Source organism: Protopterus annectens, chromosome 1.part1, assembly GCF_019279795.1.
Source record: "Protopterus annectens isolate FY-2018-M chromosome 1.part1, PAN1.0, whole genome shotgun sequence".
Taxonomy (NCBI): Eukaryota; Metazoa; Chordata; order Ceratodontiformes; family Protopteridae; genus Protopterus; species Protopterus annectens.
The window spans coordinates 499298216-499320253 of NC_056726.1; the positions used below are offsets into that span (position 1 = coordinate 499298216).

General features: G+C 41.8%; 1 protein-coding gene across 3 annotated transcripts in view; it reads right to left on the reverse strand.

Moving 5' to 3' along the window:
* HBS1L (HBS1 like translational GTPase) overlaps positions 1-22038 on the reverse strand; it is a 2781383-nt gene that overhangs the window by 2129520 nt on the left and 629825 nt on the right. Inside the window, exon 4 of one of the 3 annotated variants that reach the window (XM_044076286.1) lies at positions 15652-17435. The exons of the other annotated variants lie outside the window; for them this stretch is intronic. Coding sequence (XP_043932221.1) covers positions 15952-17435 — 1484 coding nt within the window. The 3' untranslated portion in view covers positions 15652-15951. Of the gene's footprint in view, positions 1-15651; positions 17436-22038 lie in introns of those variants that run through there. 3 annotated transcript variants of the gene reach the window in all.

Below are 22038 nucleotides of genomic sequence, written 5' to 3' on the forward strand. Positions count from 1 at the left end.
TAAGAAAAGGACCCTCATCTCTTTGATGTGATCCCTTTGCCTTAGCGGAGACCATGCTCCCTGCATTTTGCTTAGTTTTAGCTGGTGGTGTAAAACTGCCCCCCAGCCCAGGTCTGAAGCATCTGTTAAGATTTGCTGGGAGGGTGGAGATAACTGCAAGGGCATGCCTTGGTTGAGATCAATTGCTGTAATCCAGCATTCCAACTCTTTCTTCAGGCATGGTAGTAAGGGGAGGGAGATATCCAGAAAATGAGAATATTGATTCCAATGAGTCTTTAGTACCCACAGGATCTTCCTCATATGTAGCCTTGCCAGAGGGAGCATTGGTATCAAGCATGCCATGTGTCCTAAAACTCTCAGAAAGTCTCTGGCTGAAAGTGTTTGAAAAGAGAAGCTTCTGAAGGTAAAGAGTAAGGTCTTTTACCTTCTGGCAGGGGATGAAGGCTGCCATCTTGTCAGTTCTTAGGTCCGTTGCAGGGGTCAGCTGGGATTTCTCGTGGTTCACAGTGAACCCTACATCTGCCAGGGTTCTGGTCACCAGGAGTAGGTGATGTTGCAGGGTGTGAAGGTCCTGGTGAAGTATTAACAGGTTGCCTAAATATGGGTATATTTGAATGCCCTGTATTCTGCAATGGGGAATCACTGAAGATAGAAACTTTGTGAACACCCTAGGGGCTGTGGAGAGCCCAAAAGGTAATGCAGAAAATTGAAAATGCAAGGAACCTACTGAGAAACATAGGAATTTCCTGTAGCAGGGGTGAATAGGAATGTGAAGGTAGGCGTCCTTCAGATCCAGGGACACCATAAAGGCCTGGTAGGGGAATAAGAGGGCAACAGCAGCTGCAAGGCGAGCATTCTGAAGGTGGGAACCTTGAGATAAATGTTGAGTATGGACAAATCTAGAATTGGTCTCCAAGGACCATCCTTTCTTGGGGCAAAAACATCCTCGAGTAAAATCCCTCGTTTAGCTGGTGTGGTGGGACCCTTTCTATGGTATCATGTGCTTGAAGTTGATCCAGACTAGAGGGGAAAAGCTGGAGCTAACTTAAGGGGGGCTGGGGCATCCTCTGGAAGGGGGGGTAGAGCCAACCAAGTCATAAAATAACCTTTCTGAATTATAGAGAGGACTCAGGGCTCTGAGGTGATCTTCCACCAGGAGGGTAGGGAAAAGGGTGAGGCAAAGGGACGGGGGGGGGGTGGAGAGAGGTAGAGGGTTCGAGTCACAGTTGAGGCGTTCTGTCCTGGTCAGGCTGCCTCTGAAAGGGAGTGTTATTATCGGAGAAAGGGGGTCTAGGAGTGGCATGTTTCTTAGATTGCCTCTGTCCTTTAGCCTGTAGTGGAGCAGAATGAGAAGACCATCTCCTAACAAAGGTAGTCCTTTGAGGGTAGCTTCTATGGTATCTAGGGATAGGTGAAACCAGTAAACATTTTAAATTTTGCAACTCCTTTCCCTTCTCTTGCAGGGATTTGAGGAGTTCTGCAGATGCTTCACCGATCTGGTTTACACAACCATAGGGAGAGGTTGTAGTCTCACCCAAGAATATCTTCACAATACAGAGCCTGAAGCTGCAGATTTAGAAGAGGCCTCCACCACATCGTAACTACACTTAATGGAGAGCCTTGTCACCTGTGAGACAGTGGACAGAAGGGAGTTTAGTTGGGCCTTAGCAGGCGAGTCTGATACATCAGGCAAGAGGGCTGCAGCCTTAGAAAGGGTGTCTAAAACAAACCTGGATATGTGGGTTTGATAATTTAGGGCCCTGTTGGCAAGAGTGGAAGTAGTATAGACCTTATTCCCTACTGACAAGGACAGCAAGTTTAAGGATATACTAAGGAAGAGAGAGGTAGATGGCAGCTGCCCGGAGGATTTGTCAGCTGAGACTGCTATGACTGCAGGGGAGTTCTTAAACAGGTGCTGGGTATCCTGATGAACTTTACAGAACATGTCTGGGAGCTTAGAAGCTGGGGGTTGAGAATCAGGGGCCTGTGAAGCAGCTAAAAAGGCATCTTGAAAGTCTGGAAGCAAGGGAGGGACTGCAGATGGTGAGGGCCGCTCCATCTGAAGTAATTTGAAATATCTCTTTTTTTGTTTACGAGACATCTGAGGCCTGCCATTTGAAGTGTTCTCTCATGAGAGAGAAGGTATCTCAAAAAGAAAATTCTTCCCCTGGAGAGATCAGGACTGATAAGAGTCCTCCCCTCAGGAGTAGTGAAGTCCTTGGGGGATTCAATTTGAGAGCAATACGTAAGGGAGTCTTCAGAGGAGGAGTATTCCTCCTCAGACTCTTCTAAGGCCTGCACAGGAGTAGGAGCAGGAAAAGGTATGTGTGATTGTAGGACCTGGAATGCTCTGAAAAGATTTTGGAAGAAAACTTCCCATCCAGGGGCAGATTGCTGTGCTACATGCTTTAATTTTTCTTTTCTCTTCAGGGGAGTTGAAGGATTGGTAGATTTAGAAGCAGACGTCGGGAAGGATTGCAGAGCAGGATTAGGCCCCTCCAACGCCATGAGCTGTGGTTCCCCCCCCCCCACCATCAGGGACTGATGGCTGATCAACCTAAGAAGACGTACTCCTACAGTTCCATTACAGTTCCCAATTCCAACTGAAAAACAGGCGTCAGATGGGACCCTGGGCCAACATCAGACTCCTTAGGTGCAGCATGGGCACTGGGCCTAACTTATTTGGCCTTTTTCCTGGGTGGCTCATCGGAAGTACCTATCCCGCTCTCCATACCTAATGCTGGAGTCTCTACTTCTCTAGCTAGGTACTGATCTGAAGGGGACAGTCATCAAATGAGCTAGCTGCTTCCTGAAGCTGGCGATCACAAGTCCAAAGATCACTGCGACAGAAAAGTTCAGAAGTGGGTACATGCAAACGTCACCTTTATAGCCGTCGGTTTATAGCTCTGACCACGTCAGACGTACCCCTGCTCCTAAGACTTTGGTATAATGGTCAGTTGTTCAGTGCTGCAGGCAATAACCTCCCTACAGTAATGAATATTACAACATGAGAATAGAAGGACATCTAGTTGCTCCAGGTGTTTGCACTGACGAAGTCCAAAAATCACTGAGCAAGTGAATTATGGGTCATACAAGTCTCCCAGTTTATGGAGGGCTTGTTGAAGTCACCTGCAAGTATGGTGTTAGGCTGAATGTTAAAGATTCAAGTAGGGGGGAGCCTGGAGCAGTTCAAGCAAGTCATGTTGTTGGACGAGTCTAGCAGTGTACTTGCCCATTATGAATGCAGGCACCTCCTCCCTGTGTTTTATCTTGAGTTGAGAGGGACCAAAGTATATCAAAAGCATTGTAGACTTAGACAGCTGGGGCACTTTCCATGGTTCTGAACCATGTTTCCATGACTGCATACATGTCTGCATTCTCCAGGGTCAGGAGTGCTTCCAGAGAATGCAGTTTTTAGTTAAACTCCTAGTGTTGAGCAGGAGTACCTTTAGGTAGTCATGAGTAGTTTTTGTTATGTTTGAAGATTTAACAACTTGGCACAGCTAAAAAAGACACTATTTGGATAAAGTTTTTCCCAGTATCCAGAAGCCAACGGGGTGACAAGTGTAAACCACCTCTGGCAAAGTGTCACAGATTGTCAATCACATCTCCCCAGGTTGACAGATACAGAATCCCCCTGTTGTGACACCAGAAACTAAGCCAGTTGCTGAAGTCAGTCAATCAATCATTTTTTGATGGTACTGTGGCATCATCACTGACGAAGGCAGGATACTAATCAAGGTAGATTCATACCCTCCTGGGACACATTCAGAGAGCATCATCATGTCTCTCTTCATGTAACCAGTGAGGTTCGTCTTTGGTTGTTTACACACACAAAGACCTAAGTGCATGAGTGATACTGGTTCCAGACAGACAGGTCACTGTGATCTACCCCTTGTTTAGCCTGGTAAGAGGACCTCAGTATGTCATACAATGGAATGAATGTCCATTAAAGGGGTATCCAAAATCCAAAGTATAAGAATAAGTTCACTTATTAAGCAGTTAAAATTCACTTGAATATTGCTCTGTCTCAGTATTAGATGAATTCAGAAGTGAATTTTTTTTAAAACAGAATCAAACCTGGGGCTTCTTTTGCACAGCCCCTGCTGGAAGCTGACTGATATTTTTTAAAGGCTTGATTTGGTTGAAGCATTTCTGCTAAAAGCTAAACGGTGAAATCAAATTTCTCATTACCTCCACAACAGGAAATTAATAACTGTTTTGCACCTGGTTCACCTCTGGCTTGGCTTAAGTAAAATTATTTGACTTTTTGTTACCAAATATTTTGTTTCTTTATAGTAATCTGCCTTGTTTATAGCAGCCAACAGTCCTCTGGGTCAGAAGTACCTTCAGTGAGAGTGAAGCTGGCTGCATTGTTTTTTTTTTCCCCTGTGCATCTGCTTACTGATTGGATTATTGTTGATGCTTTAAAGCTACATATCACTGTTCCTGGAACTTAGTGTGGCAATTTTAAAGCCTGACTTGTGTAGAGCACTTCTGCTAAATACTACATAAAGAAATCTGATTAGCTCCGCAACCGAAAATTTAAAAACTGACAACTTGAATTTTTCCTCAGTCCTTACACCCTTTCCTGTTGTGGTTTTAAAAGGCTGTCTTCTCATGTTTTCACCCGTTCTGGTAATCTGACTTCCAAAGTCAGTCCCTCCCTTTCTTCTTCACTACTACTGTCTGTTGTACAAAGTATTTATTTTTCCCACCCACCTTTCTAGGAGACCCCTGTTGAAACCTAATCCTTAAACCACAACAGTCCTCCCTAATACAGAACAGGACAACATGGATACAAGCAACCTGAGACAATATAGCAATTGTTTTGTGTTCTCATGCAACCAATTCTTGGAAAAAAAATAATAAAAGTATGCAGATACAGAACTTCCTTGAAAGCAAAACTCTCGCTTACAAACAAGGTTGTGAAGAACACGCACACAATGCATCCCTCACACACATATCTTATGCTTACTTAAAAAGAAACGTTCCCAAACCTCAAAGGCCTCATAAGCCATCTAATGGCAACACCTTTCCTCAGCAATCATTAAAGCAACACCAAACACCACACATAAACCTACACCCAATGGTCCCCAAAGAATGAATCGTATAAGGCAAGCAAGCACTTTATCTAATGCTCTTGTCACTGGGGATTCCACTGTATGACACACAGATGACCCACTCAACAGGTTAGACAAGGAGAAGATAACAGTTAGTTGCCTATATAGAGCCAGGATCTGCAATATCATGCACGCACTCAGGTAAATGCACCCCATACATCATCATGATTCTATCATAGTCTATGTGGGTATAAATTACCTGAGGTGTACTTCACTGGACTATATGAAAAAAGACATTATGGATCTTTTAGAATGTGTCAGACAGGCATGAGCCTTGCACTGAGCAGTACTCTACCTTCACCAGCGGTGATGCCACAGTATGTTGTTTATTCAAACTTACAACTTACTTCTGACTTATTTCAGTGTTTCTTACAGCATCCGTAGCATTCTCCTCAGTCACAGCATTGACACTTACCCTGCTCCAGCTGGATAAACTTCTACAGTTCCTAGAAAGAAACACCTTAATAAAAGATCCCTTGTCAACTCCTACAGCCTCCGTCTTCATCTCAGCTAATGGTGGTTGACTGCTGTGGCCTGCAGTTGTTTCTCAAACCACTCACTCACCTCTGTGGCTTCCAGTTGTGCATTTGTTTTCAGCTACCATGATCTGGGGGGGTCAGACAAGGTTTACCTGCTGTGCTTTCCAATATAATCTGCACTGCTGTTATGTTTTTTGCCACATTCAGAATTAAACTGATTCAATGAGGTCATGGCTCTACTCCAGTTACCAAATGAAAAATAAATAAAATAAAATTACAACATTGCAACCTTTACTTTTTTTTTTGCTGAATTATCTCAGGACCAACACCGCAACATCTTTAATCAAGAAAGCATCAAGAACACTTAAGTTCACATTTGGTAGCACTATTACCTGCCACCGTTGTTACATTCTGCAGTTCTAAAACATGTTTATCTAGCACATCACTCAAAATTAAGAACAAAAAGTCTCCACAACAGTATGCATGGGCTGTTATGTCCTACAACCTCTTCCTAGCAGCAAAAGTGCTTGCTTTATCCTAACCCTCCACCCAAGCCAACTCTTCCACCTCCTCAAGTCTATTCCTGAACCCATGCTGCTGGCAGTATTGATGGACACCTCGCCTCTGCACCAGCATGCTGACACAAACACTAAATTTTCTTGTGCTTGTATAAACGTACACACACACTTTTTTTTTTGCACTGCTGCAGACATCTGTCCAAAGTCGCTAAATATGCAACATGAATCAGCACTTCACGCAGCATTATTTTTTCCTTGCAAATGTTGTCTTTCGATGCAGAAAAAAATGGTTACATAGTAAAATTCCAAGCATGCAAATTAGACTATTCTAATACATGCCAAACGAATCACATGAGAGGTGTATCTCTCTCTCTCTCTTTCGGTGTGCTAGAAAAACTGAGGCAAACTTGCATAAAGTACAGTTTTGTACCTACCATAAATGTAGATGTTCGAAGATCCACATTGCTGCAGTCCTTACACTTGGGTAGTCCGCTGTCCTCGGTCGGCCCGAATATCAAAGTATTAGGCTGACGTCGGTCACGGCGCTTAAGACTGACATCAGGACGTCAGGGTACAAATGCGCATGACCGACGTCATATCCTCAGTCTTTTCTTGCCCCAGATGTCAGAAGACCCTAAAAAGAAAGGTCAAAACCAAAAGACAGCAAAAAACAACCAACCACCCTTGCACTAATCATATGTACAATATATACAATATCCACAATATTTACAACCCAAACCACACAACCACCTCTAACTACAGAGGGGAAGGAGGGAGGTAATTGGACTGCAGCAATGTGGATCTTGAACATCTACATTTATGGTAGGTACAAAACTGTACTATGTTCTTCATCTCACATTGCTGCAGTCCTTACACTTGGGTAGAATCCCAAAGCAGAGGTAAGGGAGGATGGCAAAACTATAAAGCAGTAGGAGCTGCCAAAATGCCCTGTAAAATTGCAGTGGCAAAACCAGCCCTAGATTTAGAGTAAAGTGGAAGGTGGTAATGCTTAGAGAAAGTATGCACTGAACTCCAAGTAGCTGCCTCCAAAATATCTTTAGTTGCCACCCCTTAAAAAGCTGTAGAAGTGGCAGTAGCCCTAGTGGAATGAGGCCTAATCCCAGCTGGAATCTCCTTACCATGATGGGAATAACAGAAAGCAATACAAAACCCAATCCACTTAGAAATAGTTTGTTTTGACACAGGCTTGCCCTGAGAACCCAAAGCAAATGAAACAAATAACTGCTGAGACTGCCTGAACCCTTTAGTTCTGCTCAAATAATATCGCAACTGCCTGTGTATATCCAAAGTGTGCAAAATCTTTTCCCCTTTATTTTGGGGGTTTGCATAAAAAGTAGGCAAATGAATAGTTTGGTTTAAAGCCACACTAGAAACCACTTTAGGCATAAAGGAAGGATTAGTACGCAAAGATACCCTATTATCCTTATGGAAAATTAAGAAAGGCTCAACCGCCATAAGGGCCTGTAATTCAGAAACCCTTCTCGCAGAGGTAATGGCCAACAAAAAAGCAGTCTTCCATGATAAATATTTCAACTCGGCAGTAGCTGCAGGCTCAAAAGGTTGTAGAGTGAGTTTCTCCAACACAAAATTGAGATCCCAAGCAGGAGTAGGAGCTCTACGTGGGGGTCTTATATTCTTTGCCCCTCTAAGGAATTGCTTAAACAAAGGATGAGAAAACAATGGTGGGTCACAGTCATAGTGAGCAGAAATTGCTGCAGCATGAACCTTAATAGAAGAGAAGGACAAACCTTTGTCCAGTAACTCAGTAAGATATTGAAGAGCCACACTTAAATTAGGCTTAGAAACATCAAGTTCCTTTGCTGTACTCCAAAATAAAAATCTCTTCCATTTATCTGCGTACACTTTCCTTGTACTAGGCCTTCTGGCCTCCAAAATAACATTCAAAACATGCTGTGGAAGCTGAGACCCTCCAGGGTTTAAAACAGAATATGCCAGGCTGTTAGGTGAAGAGAGTGAAGTTTGACATTGAGTAAATGACTGTTCTCCTGAGACAGCAGGTGTGGAATCAAGGCAAAGGCCATGGAGGCTCCCGTACCAGACTTCTCAGTAATGGGTACCAGTGCTGTCGAGGCCAATCTGGAGCTATTAAAATCATCTTTGGCTTGTCCTGTCTGACCTTCAGGAGTACCTTTGGGAGGAGAGGCAGAGGTGGAAAGGCATACACATGAAGATTGCTCCAATTGAATGAAAGAGCATCCACTTTCCAAGCTGTGGGATGAAACCTTTATGTGCAAAACTTTGGCAGCTGGTAGTTTAGTGGAGAAGCGAACAGATCTATGTCTGGAGTTCCCCATAACACTGTCAATTTCTGAAATACATGAGGATCCAATTTCCACTCGTGGGGATCCATAATTTGTCTGCTCAACACATCTGCTAAGGAGTTCTGTGCTCCAGGCAGAAACCTTGCCTGAAGATTTAGCTGTAAACTGAGAGCAGTCTCCCACAAAATCATTGCTTGTCTGCATAGAGGATAAGAATGTGTTCCCCTTGCTTGTTGATGTACCACATGACAGTTGTGTTGTCTGTTAGAACCAACACCTGCCCTGGAAGAAGTAAATCCTTGAAAGCTATTAATGCAAATTGGACTGCTAACATCTCCTTCAAGTTGATATGTAGATGTTGAAGTCTGGCAGGCCACGTGTCTTGTACCCACTTTCCATTTAGATGAGCTCCCCAAGCTTTGTCTGAGGCATCTGTCGTTAGAATCTGACTCGCCTCTGGCCGGGTCACAGAGAGTCCCTTGTTTAGGTGACATTCCTGAGCCCACCACAAAAATTCCTTTTGAATGCAAGGTATTCTCTGAATGACAGTGTCCATATCTTGGCAGTGCTGTGTCCATACATTTTTGAGATACCATTGTAGCTTCCTCATATGCAGTTTGGCATTGGGAAGCACCAGAATACAAGATGCCATGAACCCCAAGGCTTGAAGGACTATCCTTGCAGTCAGCCTGGACTGATGAGACAATTGATGGAAGTAAAGAGAAAGATTCTTTTGTTTGTCCGGGGTCAAAAAGGCCATCTGGGCTGCTGTATTCAGTCTCACACCCAGAAAGCACATGTCCTGAGAGGGTACTAGACTGGACTTTATTTCGTTCACAGAATACCCCAGGCATCTTAGCACTGCTATCACATATTGTAAATGATGAAGAAGTTCGTCCTTTCCTTGGGCCAGAATCAGGCAATCGTCCAAATAAGGATAGATCTGTATTCCTCTTAGCCTGAAGAAAGCTATCACTGGAGCCAGAACCTTCGTGAATACTCTGGGCGCAGTAGATAAGCCAAAGGGCAATGCAGAGAACTGATAATGAGAAGTCCCAGCCCGAAAACGCAGATACTTCCTGCAACTTAGCCTGATAGGAACATGAAGGTAAGCCTCCTTGAGATCCAGAGTCACCATCCAGTGATCTTTGCCCAGCAGAGGTAAAAGCTGTTGTAACGTCAACATTTTGAACTTGGGAATGTCCAGATAAGTGTTGAGGATAGATAAATCCAAAATTGGTCTCCACGTGTTCCCCTTCTTTGGTACTAGGAACAGGCGAGAATAAAATCCTAGGCCCACTTCTGGCAGAGGGACCGGTTGTATGGCCCCTATTTGAAGCAGCAGAGAAATTTGTTTGTGAGCCTCTGGTCTTTGCTGAGGAGGAACGTCCGGCATGCCTTTGAAAGGAGGCAAGGTATGGAAATAAAACTTGTAACCTTGGTGTATGATATCCAATACCCATCTGTCTTGGGTAATCAAACTCCAATTTTCCTTGAAGAGTGCCAACCTTCCTCCCAAAGGTGCTGCCAGGCAAGAAGGATCTGGCAGCTGAAAAGGTAGGTCATTGGGCCTGTTTACGAAAGGACTGGCCCCTGCCCTCACCCGAAGATTGTGCAGGTGAACTCCCTGTTCTAGGTCTGAAGGAGCTCTGAGCTCTGCCCCTACCACGTCTAGATCTACCCCTAGACTGTGAATCATAAGAAGGGTACGTCCACCCCTTAGCAGGCCAATTCCTACTAAACTTCAGAGGCTGAACTTGCAAAGAATATTTAACAGCCTGCATAGACTTAGCCTTGTCTTCCATTTTCTTCAAGACTGACTCCACAGGTGAACCAAACAACACATCAGACTGCAAAGGAGCATCCAAAATCCTTGTCTTAACATGGTCAGATAAATTCTGATCCCTCAGCCAGGCGTGCCTGCGAAGAACTGATCCAGTGGCAGCCACCCTAGACGAGGCCTGTACAGCATCAAAACCACATTGTAAAGAATGCTTACCCACCTGTTCAGAGACATGTACCAAATCTTGTAATTCTTTACACTCAATGCCTTCCGCCAGAGCATCTACCTTAGACTTCAATTGAGAAAGAAGATAGTTTTGATATTTCAACATGTGAAACTGGCAATTCAAAGCCCTCATAGCTAAGGTGGAAGAAGTATAGACTTTCTTTCCCCATCTATCCAGAGCTCTGGCCTCTTTATCTGGAGGAACCGGATTTTTTACAACAGAGGCCTTGACACCCTTAGGTCCCTGACTAACAGTTTCTGGGTCCGCCCTAGGACTCTTATAAAGATATTTATGAGCCTCAGGCACCCTGTAATACCTATCCGGTTTAACAGGAGCAGGAGGCAAAGAATCAGGATTAAGTGAAGCCTCTGCAAACACATCTTCCACAACATCTTCCACAACATCCAGAACAGGTGGTATAGCCAAAGGCCTATGCTGGGGTAAAAGCAAAAATTCCCTAAGCCTTTTCCTGGAATCAGAGAAGTCCTGACCTTCCCACTTAAAATGTTCCCTCATGGAATGAAGAGTCTCTGAAAATGAAAAATCCTCTGGAGGAGAAGCAGAAGGAGTCGAATCATCTGCATCAGAATCAGAATAAGGAGAGTACTCCTGCAAGTCTTCAGCCGAAGACTCTGAAACATCCGAAGCCTGCTCAAAACTCCCCAACTCTGGTTCCACCCTAGGCCTCTTATCAGGAGGAGGCAAAGAACCTCTAATCAAAGTAATTAAATCTTCTGCCATTTTAAGCATGTGCTTCTTGGGCACAGATCCTGTTGAACTAGGAGTGACACCAACAGAAGCTAAACCTGGCCTGCCTCTGGGAGAAGCCTTGGAAACAGAAGGAGAGGGCCTAACCACCCTAGGAAGGGTGGGGGGGGAGTACAGTAACCTGAGAAGCCCCTTCAGCCTGACCTGCCTCCTGAGAGGCCACATCCTGCAAAATCAAAGTCTCCCCCTGGGACCCCAGAGAAGCCTCCGGCGGAACCACCGGTTCCACTGACGCCTCTAAAGAACCGGCGTCCGGGACGGACGACTCTTCTTGCCTGGGTTTAGCTGCTTTGTCTTTGCGCTTCTTCGAAGAAGCGGGCGTCGGAGCATCAGACGGCATATTATAATTGCACCGCTTCCCGAAGACCAACCTGGCACAATCTAACCTTCGCTTAATAGTGCGCTTATTGAACCTAGCACAAAAGCGACACCCAACAACGTCGTGCTCAGGCCCCAAACAAGGAATACACAAAGTATGATAATCCCTATGCGGTATCTGCTTCCCACAAGAAATACAGTTATTCACTTTTTCTGACATCCGGTAAACCACTGAGGCAAGAAAAAACTAAAATATTCCCCAACGTGGTACTTAGCCAACTTTGACTCGGTCTGAAACTCCGAATTCGAAAAATTTCAGAACGCCGAATGGCACTTGCAACGCTGCTTCTGCATCGGACCATGCGGCAAAAAAGACTGAGGATATGACGTCGGTCATGCGCATTTGTACCCTGACGTCCTGATGTCAGTCTTAAGCGCCGTGACAGACGTCAGCCTAATACTTTGATATTCGGGCCGACCGAGGACAGCGGACTACCCAAGTGTAAGGACTGCAGCAATGTGAGATGAAGAACATCTAATGTGAAACTTCTGGCACAGTATGTTTCTCACTTGCTTACGGGTTTCTTCAGTATATGAAGCAAACCGCTAACATTGTTTAGCGAACTACATGTACAAGTTTGCACTCAGATGTACACACACTGTATACCTATACAAATCAAATTCTTACAAGTAAGCAAAGTAACATCAGTGAAACATTCTACTTAATTGTCTACATTAAGGTTCTCAAATACTTTGCTACTTTTTTTAATCAGATTCATAAAATGGGTTGCTTACTCAGTGGCCAAGTAAGCCCACAAAATTACATGCACTATTGTCTTTTATGAAGTAAATAAAATGTTTAGAATCAAACATTGCAATAACCTTTAAATCTGTAAAGAGATAAGTAAATTAGTGACCAGGGTCCCCATTTTCAAAAATAGGCAACTACATTTTAAAGTGTTTTGTATCTGGTTTTACTCGTTCTCAAACTATGGCAACTGGAGCATACGAGGTAAAGCTTTACTAAACTTAGTCTGGTTTTAAGCCTTTCATAACAAATCTGAAAAAAGTAAAGTTCTAACTAGCAATTGCAGACACCACCATCCTGCAGCCTAGTGCTCGCCAAATCACAATATTTTCTTCATAAACACCAAAATAAACCTGTAAATATTGGTACATATTTCAAAAATGCTATCAATTAGAAATAATGTTGCCACTATACCTCGACTAGTTATGCTCCAGCGCAATCAAATATAACATTAATTTAGTTATTCACATGATCAAAAGGACCTTTTTAGAGCGCATAAAATAACGTACGCATACATAAATAAAAAACTGGGGACAATCTTAGACGATCAAGTAATGTGTCCATATATTTCTTATCCAACGTATTTATATTAAAATGTCTTGTCAGGCATCACAAACCGACAGTAGTTAACAGTTCATATCACAACTGCAATCACTACTGTTTACAAAATTAATCAGACTGTTTTTTTCACCATTTATAAACAAAATTTAAGCGACAGGGCTGTGCTGCTAGCAAGGAAACCCACCAAGTAAGAGGTGTGCACATTTTATAAATTATTATTTCAATCAGAAAGTTCTATTGAGTCAATATTCAAAAGTTGTTCATTACCATTTTAATAATTTTTTTTCCCCATCTGCATTACTCTTACCTATGGAAAGTATGATCTTATTTAAATAAGCAAGAAATACACATTTCTCTGCCAAAAATGAATAGTCCAAATATATTAAAAATGCTAATAATCAGACCCGGTATGAAGGCCAACCACATACTTGTCTACAGAGCAAACAGCATAATATAGTACTCAGTTTAGATAAACTCAAACTTGACCCATGTAACAAATCTACCTAAAGCACTGTCCTGAAAGTCATCCTCTGGGAAATTTTTACACCCAGTGAACTTAAACTACAAAAGAAACAAAATGATTATGTGTTAAATATAAATAAACCTGTACATTCACAAAGATACATAAATGCACACCGAAGTGATTAAACTACATGTAAACAAGTAAATAAAACTTGACATTGAAAATGCATTTGAATATTTTCGGGTGGTGTACCCTGACAAACAATGAACTTGCTGACGGTAAATCACTCAATATGCAAGCTGTTTTCCAGTAAAGACAATATGCACTTGTTAAATGCCAACGCAGCCTCGTAACTACACGCTGACAAAACCCAGTCAGTTTCTGCTACCAGCAATACAATAATCATATTTAAAGGTGAATATTTTATTCTTTAAACACAAGTCATCTCACAGCTATATTAGGATGGGTCTACTTTGTTTCATCGAATCTCATTTCACTGAATTTCATTTCACCCAGACCACATCGCTGAAAACATAAATTACTGAAAACTCATTTCACTGAACTGCTGTTAGTATATATGGTACTGTGTAGAGTACTGTAAGGCAAGTAAAAAGGTATATGCCCTTTTCCCCACTGTAGTGCGATCCTGGAGTTAGTACATATAGTTGGGGGGGGGGCACAGCCCCCCCCCCTTTGTTTTATATTGTATTGTACTAAAAACTTCAAAACAATACATTTTAAACAACAGACATGCATAGTTGCAACACCAATGACGAACTCTCTCCAAAAGAAGATATGTACTCAAACTAAGTGGGGGGCTATGCCCCCCCCCCCAACTATATACCAACTCCAGGATCGTACTACAGTGGGGAAAAGGGCATATCTCTTTTACTTGCCTTACTGTACTCTACACAGTGACATATATACTAACTGCAGTTCAGTAAAATGAGGTTCAGTGAAATGTGTTTTCAGTGAAGTGGTTGGGGTGAAATGAAATCCAGTGAAATGAGATTCAACAAAACAATGTAGACCCATTAGGATATCACAGATTTCTTAAATCAAAAATGTTTATAATCAACAAAAATATCTGTTAGAGTCACCAATGTTTGTGCTACATAAAGTATTCTTTAGTCAACTGCAGAAGTTTTAACTCAAATCTCACAGTATTACACGAACACTGTGGCATTATTGTAGAGGCTCATGTATGACATATACACTATGACTGCTGAAACAAATTTAACAGTGATGGGCAATGGGAAAATATAAGTAAATGGCAGTTTGACTATGTGTATTGTTGCAGGAAGAGCTTAATTCATACAGTGTTAACTACATTTGTGTACAGCTAGCACTGATGAGATGTCAGAAGTGAAATATCTGAGAAGGAAACAGAGCTGAAACTCATTCTTAGATGTGTACAAGAACCTGAAATGTAACACGTGTGTCTGATTTCCAAACAAACCCTTATTCTGGTCCTATTTTTGAAAAGGTCTAGAGTACTTACAAATTATACACAAATATTTTAACAATTTAACATGCATTTAAATACACATGAATACACTGCTAGAAACAGTGCAAGTGATGACAATGGCCACAAAATCTAATGCATAACAAATCAATGAGTTTTAATGCTGTGCAATTTCATCAATAAATGCCTAAAAACATCAGCCTAATATTCCTTCTTTCCATATACAGTAGCAAAACAGACACGCCCTTCTTTCAAGGAAAAGTAAAGACAAGAATATTTTGCAGAACAGTACATAAAATATACTGAGTTACGTATGACTCCACACCCTGGAATGATCAGTATACCATAATATTTGAGCAAAAAATGCATTAACAAACTTCTCTAGTTTGTGTACTCATGTTATTATGCAATGTGTGAATGTAATGTTGATAAAAAAAAAAAAAAAACTTTGATACAATAAACATGTTGATGATGTGTGCTGTTTTCAAAGGAAGACTGCAATTTTTGTTACTGTAATTTAAATGTCTTTATCTCCATATTCACATTTTCAGAAGAAATGTATTCAGAACCACTTGCAAGCAACAATTAAAATGACTGATTTGCATTAAAGCAATGACAACTTTATTAAGCTAACAAATGATTCACAACAATTCTACATTTTTTGGACTTCTCACACTATTTTTAGCCTACGGAGGAAACTTTAGTTGTTTGATCATTTGTGAGCCTAACAAACTGTTACTGCCCAATGAAATTTGGGATTAACCAGAATTTTAATGTACAAATATTTCACTTGTTTAGCTAAATTCATTAACAAGATTAATCAATAAAAATTAGAGCTACATTTTCCTGAAGAAATAAAAATATATATTTAAAAGTGCAGTGAATAGCACACCACCATTACAAAAATTTAAATTCAAATGTGAAATGTAAACCTCCAATCAGTAATGTTTGAATATATAAAAATATAAAATCTATTTTTCAATCTTTAAAATGCTAAAACAGCATTTTTTCACAACACTAAAATTTAAATTATGGCAGGAAAGAATTTGTCTGTGTTCTCTGCTCAGAATGGTCCCAAAAGATTATAACTTGTTCACAAATGTAAAACTGGCTGACCAGTGCTACTCTTTCAAGGCCTAATCTCTTATGAATGCCTTTTTTTGTCTAACTTGAACAATGTCATCTGGAGAAGGTGTATTAAAATCAAATGCTGCTATCTTAAAGAAAGGGCTCTTTTCTTCCTTCTTCACCTCTGGCACTTGACGACTGTATCGGAATGCTTTATAGATGGTAAAAAAGTGTTTCTTGGCTCTTTCTCGTGGATACTGAAAACAGAGTGTCAGAGCAAAGGAAGATGGTTTGGCAGTAAGGCTCTTTGTCCATGAAACAGTCCTAGTACGTTTCTTTGAAATACAAACTTTATTACCAGCTTTGTATTCTTTAGGAGACCACTGGTTATTTGACTGACTGGCAGCATCATCATTCACTGAGTGGGACAAAAGGTTTGCTAAGTCAGCTAATGGCTCATGACTTCTCATGAGGTCATTTGATTTAACATCTTCCACAGTTTCTAATGGTAATTTATCTTCATGCAAAATGGGATCCTTATTAACTTCAGATTCATGTCCTACTTCAACACTTCCTGCAATAAGATCAGAAAGTGATAAGTTTTCTAGTTTACTGACAGCAAATGTCTCCAATGAGACTAAAGATGACAATGACCCCAACTGCTGTTCTACTTGTACTTGCTGTGTACTGGTTAGTTCTGACAATGATAAAGACCCCAAGTCTACTGTAGCACCACCCAGAGTTAAAAATTCTGGATTTTGAAAATGATGACCATGTTGCTGACAATGACAGTCTTTACTTTCTTGAACAAGTTCTGCCAATGACACAGCTTCTGGCTGTGAACTGTCCTGCTGGCACAGACAATCTTCCTTATTTTCTTGAATAAGTTCTGCCAAAGACACAGCCTCTGGTTGTACTGTATGTGAGCTGCTGTTTAGAATACTATTATCTTCAAGATCAGAACACCAAACTGAAGGTACACTCTTAGAAAAATTACCTGAGGTCAATATACTTTTAAACTCCGACAAGCCAAGTGGCTTGAAAGCTGAACAGTTACTGTTCGTTTGCTGGCATGCTGATAAAGACAAGTGATCAGAAGTACTTGAAGTACAGCAAGTGGCTACATCCTCACTGCAAGAATGTTTCTCAGAAAGACTTTCAGTGGGTGTATCTGATAGGAAACTTTCAAAGCTACTCCCACCACTCTCTGAAACCAGCTGTGCTAAGTTACTAGCTGCAGGCAACATGTTTACTGTTTGTTCTCCGAAAGAATCACAAGCCTGAGAAAGAGGAGGTCGACTAATCAGGTCAGTCAGTGACACTTCCAGGCAGCTGTCTGTCATTTTTTGATCCTCATATAAGACAATCTCATTTGTAGTGCACATGGAAGTCATGCTGCTATTTTCAGCAGCAAACCTGCTATGTGACTCAAGCTTTTCTGTCTGGCTGCTTAAACAAGATGAACTTGATACAACTGAGTCTGCAGTGTCTCCTGCTAAAACAGACTCTGTATTATTATTAGCAACTAATTCTACAGAATACAATAAGGCTCCTTACCTTACAACAGCCAACAATGTTCAAATGGGCGAGAGTCAATTCAGTAGACATCAAACGCATCAGTATGCAAAGAAGAAAAAAAGAGACAGGCATTTAATTACCAAAAGCTAATAAATCCAAAGTATCAGACGCGGATATTTTATTTAACCCACTCAATATGCCGAAGGGCCACTGTGCTCTACAGCTGATAAAACATCTAGAGACTATCAAGGAGTTCCAGGGTGTTATATTTCTACATTCCTGAGCACATACTGGTTAAGTCACAAATATACATGAATTAAAAAATCTAGTACAATCACATGAACAGTAAGATGTACAACAGAAAAATTACTGCGACTTTTCAAAAAATCATCTTAGTCATAAAAATAAGATTAAAACATAAAAACAATTTTGTTTATTTTCTAAAACTTCCAGGTCTAGCTACAAACTCAGGCTGGCCTGAAGGAGGTCTATATTATCACAACGAAAGTGCATATGCACGACTACAAAAAGGTCAACACATAATGCACGAAAATGCAAGAGCTAATGGCCACATAAGCAAATTTTTCCCTAGGGGAAAAAACTTACATGGCCGTTCGCAAAAAACAAATTATTTAACATCATAAATAGATGGAGGGCTTCACCCCCCCCCCCAATGTGGGGGGCTCCGACCCCCACACCCCCCTAACTAAATATACCAACTCCGAGATCGCACTATACGGAAGGAAAGGGCAACTCCAGGAAGTGGCCAACCATCTCCTTGCCCTAAGACAAATTCATCGAATCTCTTAAATGTGATTCGATGAATTTGTGTTGCTCAAAACGCATTTGTGTAATTCACCTTTCATTCTGCTAATATAGACCTGCCTCAAGGCTATAGGCAACAGGGCATTCTTTAATTACTAAGAAAATAGAACATGTAACTTATTTTGCTTATTTACTTACATTTGTTGACCTAACAAGACCCCTTTTACAACAGAGGCCCTGGGAGAAAAGTTGCATTTGTCAGTATGCCAACAATTTATTTTTCCAACGTTAAGTAGTTTTACAAATTTTATCTTAATGCTAATAAACAAATATAGATAACATGATTACATACATTGTTCCTCTGTACAAGGAAATGTAGAATATTATACTTCAAGAAATATGCGGATACAATTCTCAGAAACACATATAAGCAAGTAAAGTTTTAACAAGTATGTTGCAGGACAATCAGGAATAATATTTCTGCAGAAATATTTAAAACTAAAATTCCGCGGGGCCTGACAACATACCTAGTGCCTTCCTGCACAGAATCATGGAAAACCTAATTAAACCCTTATCATTTTTTAAGGCAATGTTAGCATGTGAACAAGTCTTTGACTCTGAATACAGTAGTGGTGGCAATTCAAAAAATAGAGGGAGGGGGGTGTCAAAATAATGCCTAATAAATTTAGACATCAGAATCATCAGCATTCTATGTAAAGTCAAGGAGTGATTTATAATGGAGCTTATCCAAAATTACACAAAATATCTACTCCTGTAAGGAACAGAACAAGGCTTCTAAGGGGAGAAACTTCAGAACATAATGCTGTACTTTGCAACCTTTTAATAGGCTGTTTGAAATTGCACTGTAAAGCTTATCTCCTTTCTTCAAAAATCACCACACTGGAAAATCTGGCCTATTTAGAAAGGTTTCAAGAAAGTACAGTTTTGTACCTACCATAAATGCAGATGTTCGAGTGGTTATGCTGCTGCAGTCATCACACTTGGGTTATCCTGCCATCAGGCGGTCCCGCAGTCGGCCTGAATTCCAAAGCCTTGGTCCGGCGTCAGTTGTCATCGCTTCTTCCCTGACGTCAGAGTGGCAGGGGTATAAAAGAGGCAGCCGACGCCATTTTCTTCAGTTTTTCTTGCCCCAGATGTCAGGTGCCCCAACTAAGAAGGCAAAATAAGAAGCTTGCAAAACATACTTTAGTGCAAAACAGTGGTACTAGTTGTAAGCAAATACACCATATAGACATGCATCCCATCCCAAAGGTTGGAGTACATGGAGGTGTAAGAAAAGCCTTGTTAGGTAGAGGGGATGGAGGGAGGGTAACCTGGATTGCAGCAGCATAACCACTCGAACATCTACATTTATGGTAGGTACAAAACTGTACTATGTTCATCGTGCTATGCTGCTGCAGTCATCACACTTGGGTAGAGTCCCAAAGCTATGGTTGGGTGGTAGGAGCTAAACTGGGTTAGATGCAGCTAAGATGCCCTGCAGAACTGCAGTGGCAAACCCAGCTCTGGTTTTTGAGTACAGAGGAAGGTGGTAATGCTTGGTGAAGGTGTGCACTGAACTCCAGGTAGCTGCCTCTAGAATGTCCTTTGTTGGGACTCCTCGGAGGAAGGCTGCTGAGGTTGCTGTAGCCCTGGTGGAGTGAGACCTAATACTAGCAAGCACTGCTTTCCCGTGGTGTGAGTAGCAAAAGCGGATGCAATGTGTTATCCATTTGGAGATGGTCTGTTTTGAAATAGCCTTTCCTTCTGAGCCTGGTGCATAGGATACAAGGAGTTGGTCAGATTTTCTGAAGGCCTTTGTCCTGTCCAAATAGTAACATAACTGTCTGCGAATGTTCAAAGAGTGAAGGAGTCTTTCTCCTTTATTCTGTGGGTTTGGATAAAAGGTGGGCAAGTGTATGGTCTGATTGAGAGCCACACTGGATACTACCTTGGGCATGAAAGAAGGGTTGGTGCGTAAAGATACTCTGTCCTGATGGAAAATGAGGAAAGGTTCCACTGCCATAAGTGCCTGTAGTTCTGAGACTCTGCATGCTGAGGTGATAGCCAGCAGCAGGGCTGTCTTCCATGACAAGTATTGAAGCTCTGCTGAAAAGGCTGGCTCGAAAGGAGGAAGTGTTAACTTTTCCAGAACAAAATTTAGATCCCAAGTTGGAGTAGGTGATTTTCTGGGGGGTCTTATATTTTTTGCCCCTCTGAGAAACTGCCTTAGCAAAGGAGGAGAGAACATGGGAGGAACAGTATCATATTGAGCTGAAATGGCTGAAGCATGAATCTTTATGGATGAGAAAGAAAGGCCTTAAGTAGCATCTCAGTTAGATATTGGAGTATGTGTGGAATATTTGGGATGCCAGGATTTAGGCTTCTGGCCTGGCTCCATACACAAAATCTTTTCCATTTGTCTGAGTAAGTTTTTCTGGTGCTGGGCATCCTGGCCTCCAAAATGACATTCTGGACGTCCTTTGAGAGAAGTGTTGTTTGATAATTTAAGGTATTTTCCATGCAGCTAGATTTACGGTCCTTAGCTGACTGTGAAGGATCTGAGAGTTTTGTTGGGTTAACAGCAGAGGGAATTGAGGTAAGATCCATGGAGGGCTGTGAGTCAAGTTTCGTAGTAGTGGGTACAAGTGTTGACGTGGCCAGTCTGGGGCAATGAGGATCATCTGTGGTCTCTCTGATCTGGTTTTCAGTAATACCTGGGTGAGTAGAGGCAGAGGTGGGAAGGCGTAGACTGACAATGCTGTCCAACTGAATGATAGGGCATCCACTTTCCAGGCCAGGTGATGGTAAGTCCTTGTGCAAAATTTTTGTAGCTGGCAGTTGTTGGTTGAGGCAAACAGATCTATGTCTGGTGTTCCCCACCTTTGAGTTATCACTGAGAATACTTGTGGGTGTAGTCTCCACTCGTGAGGGTCTGTCAAATTTCTGCTTAATTTGTCTGCCAAAATGTTTTCTTTTCCTGGCAGGAATTGTGCTTGCAGTTGTACTTGGTAAGTTAATGCTGTGTTCCACAAGTCCACTGCCTGTCTGCATAGTGGGTAGGAGTACGTCCCTCCTTGTTTGTTTATGTACCACGTAACTGTGGTGTTGTCCGTCCTTATTAGAAGTTGTCCTGGATGCAAAAGGTCCTTGAAGGCTATTAGTGCATTTTTTACAGCTAGCATCTCCTTTTGAATGATGTGTAATTGCCTTTGGTTTGCAGACCATTTGCCCTGTATGCATTGTCCTGCCATGTGTGCACCCCAGGCGTAGTCTGATGAATCTGTTGTCAAGGTTTGGTTTGGTGGGGGTGAGACAAAAGGAAGGCCCTTGTTTGCTTGGCATGCTTGAGCCCACCATAGAAACTCTTTTTGAAGGCAGGGAATGAGAGTTATAGTTGCTTCGAGGCTGTGTCTGTGTTGGGACCATACACTTTTTAGGTACCATTGTAGTTTTCTCATATGTAGCCTTGCATATGCAATTAGTTGAATGCAGGATGCCATGTACCCCAATGCCTGCAGGAATTTCCTTGCAATGAGCTGGGTAGAAGTTGCCATCTTTTTGAAGTACTGAGCCAGTTGTTTTTGCTTGTCTGGCGTGAGGTAAGCCATCTGGGCCGTTGTATTCAAGCTGGCACCCAGGAAAATTATTTCTTGTGAGGGTATTAGTTTTGACTTCTTTTTGTTTACTGTGTACCCTAGGCAACTTAGCAACTTTGTTACAAATGCCAGATGCTGTAATAGAATGTCTTTGCTGTCCGCTTGGATCAGGCAGTCGTCCAGATATGGATAAATTTGTATTCCTCGCTGTCTGCAGTATGCAATTACTGATGCCAGGCATTTCGTGAATACTCTGGGTGCAGTAGATAAGCC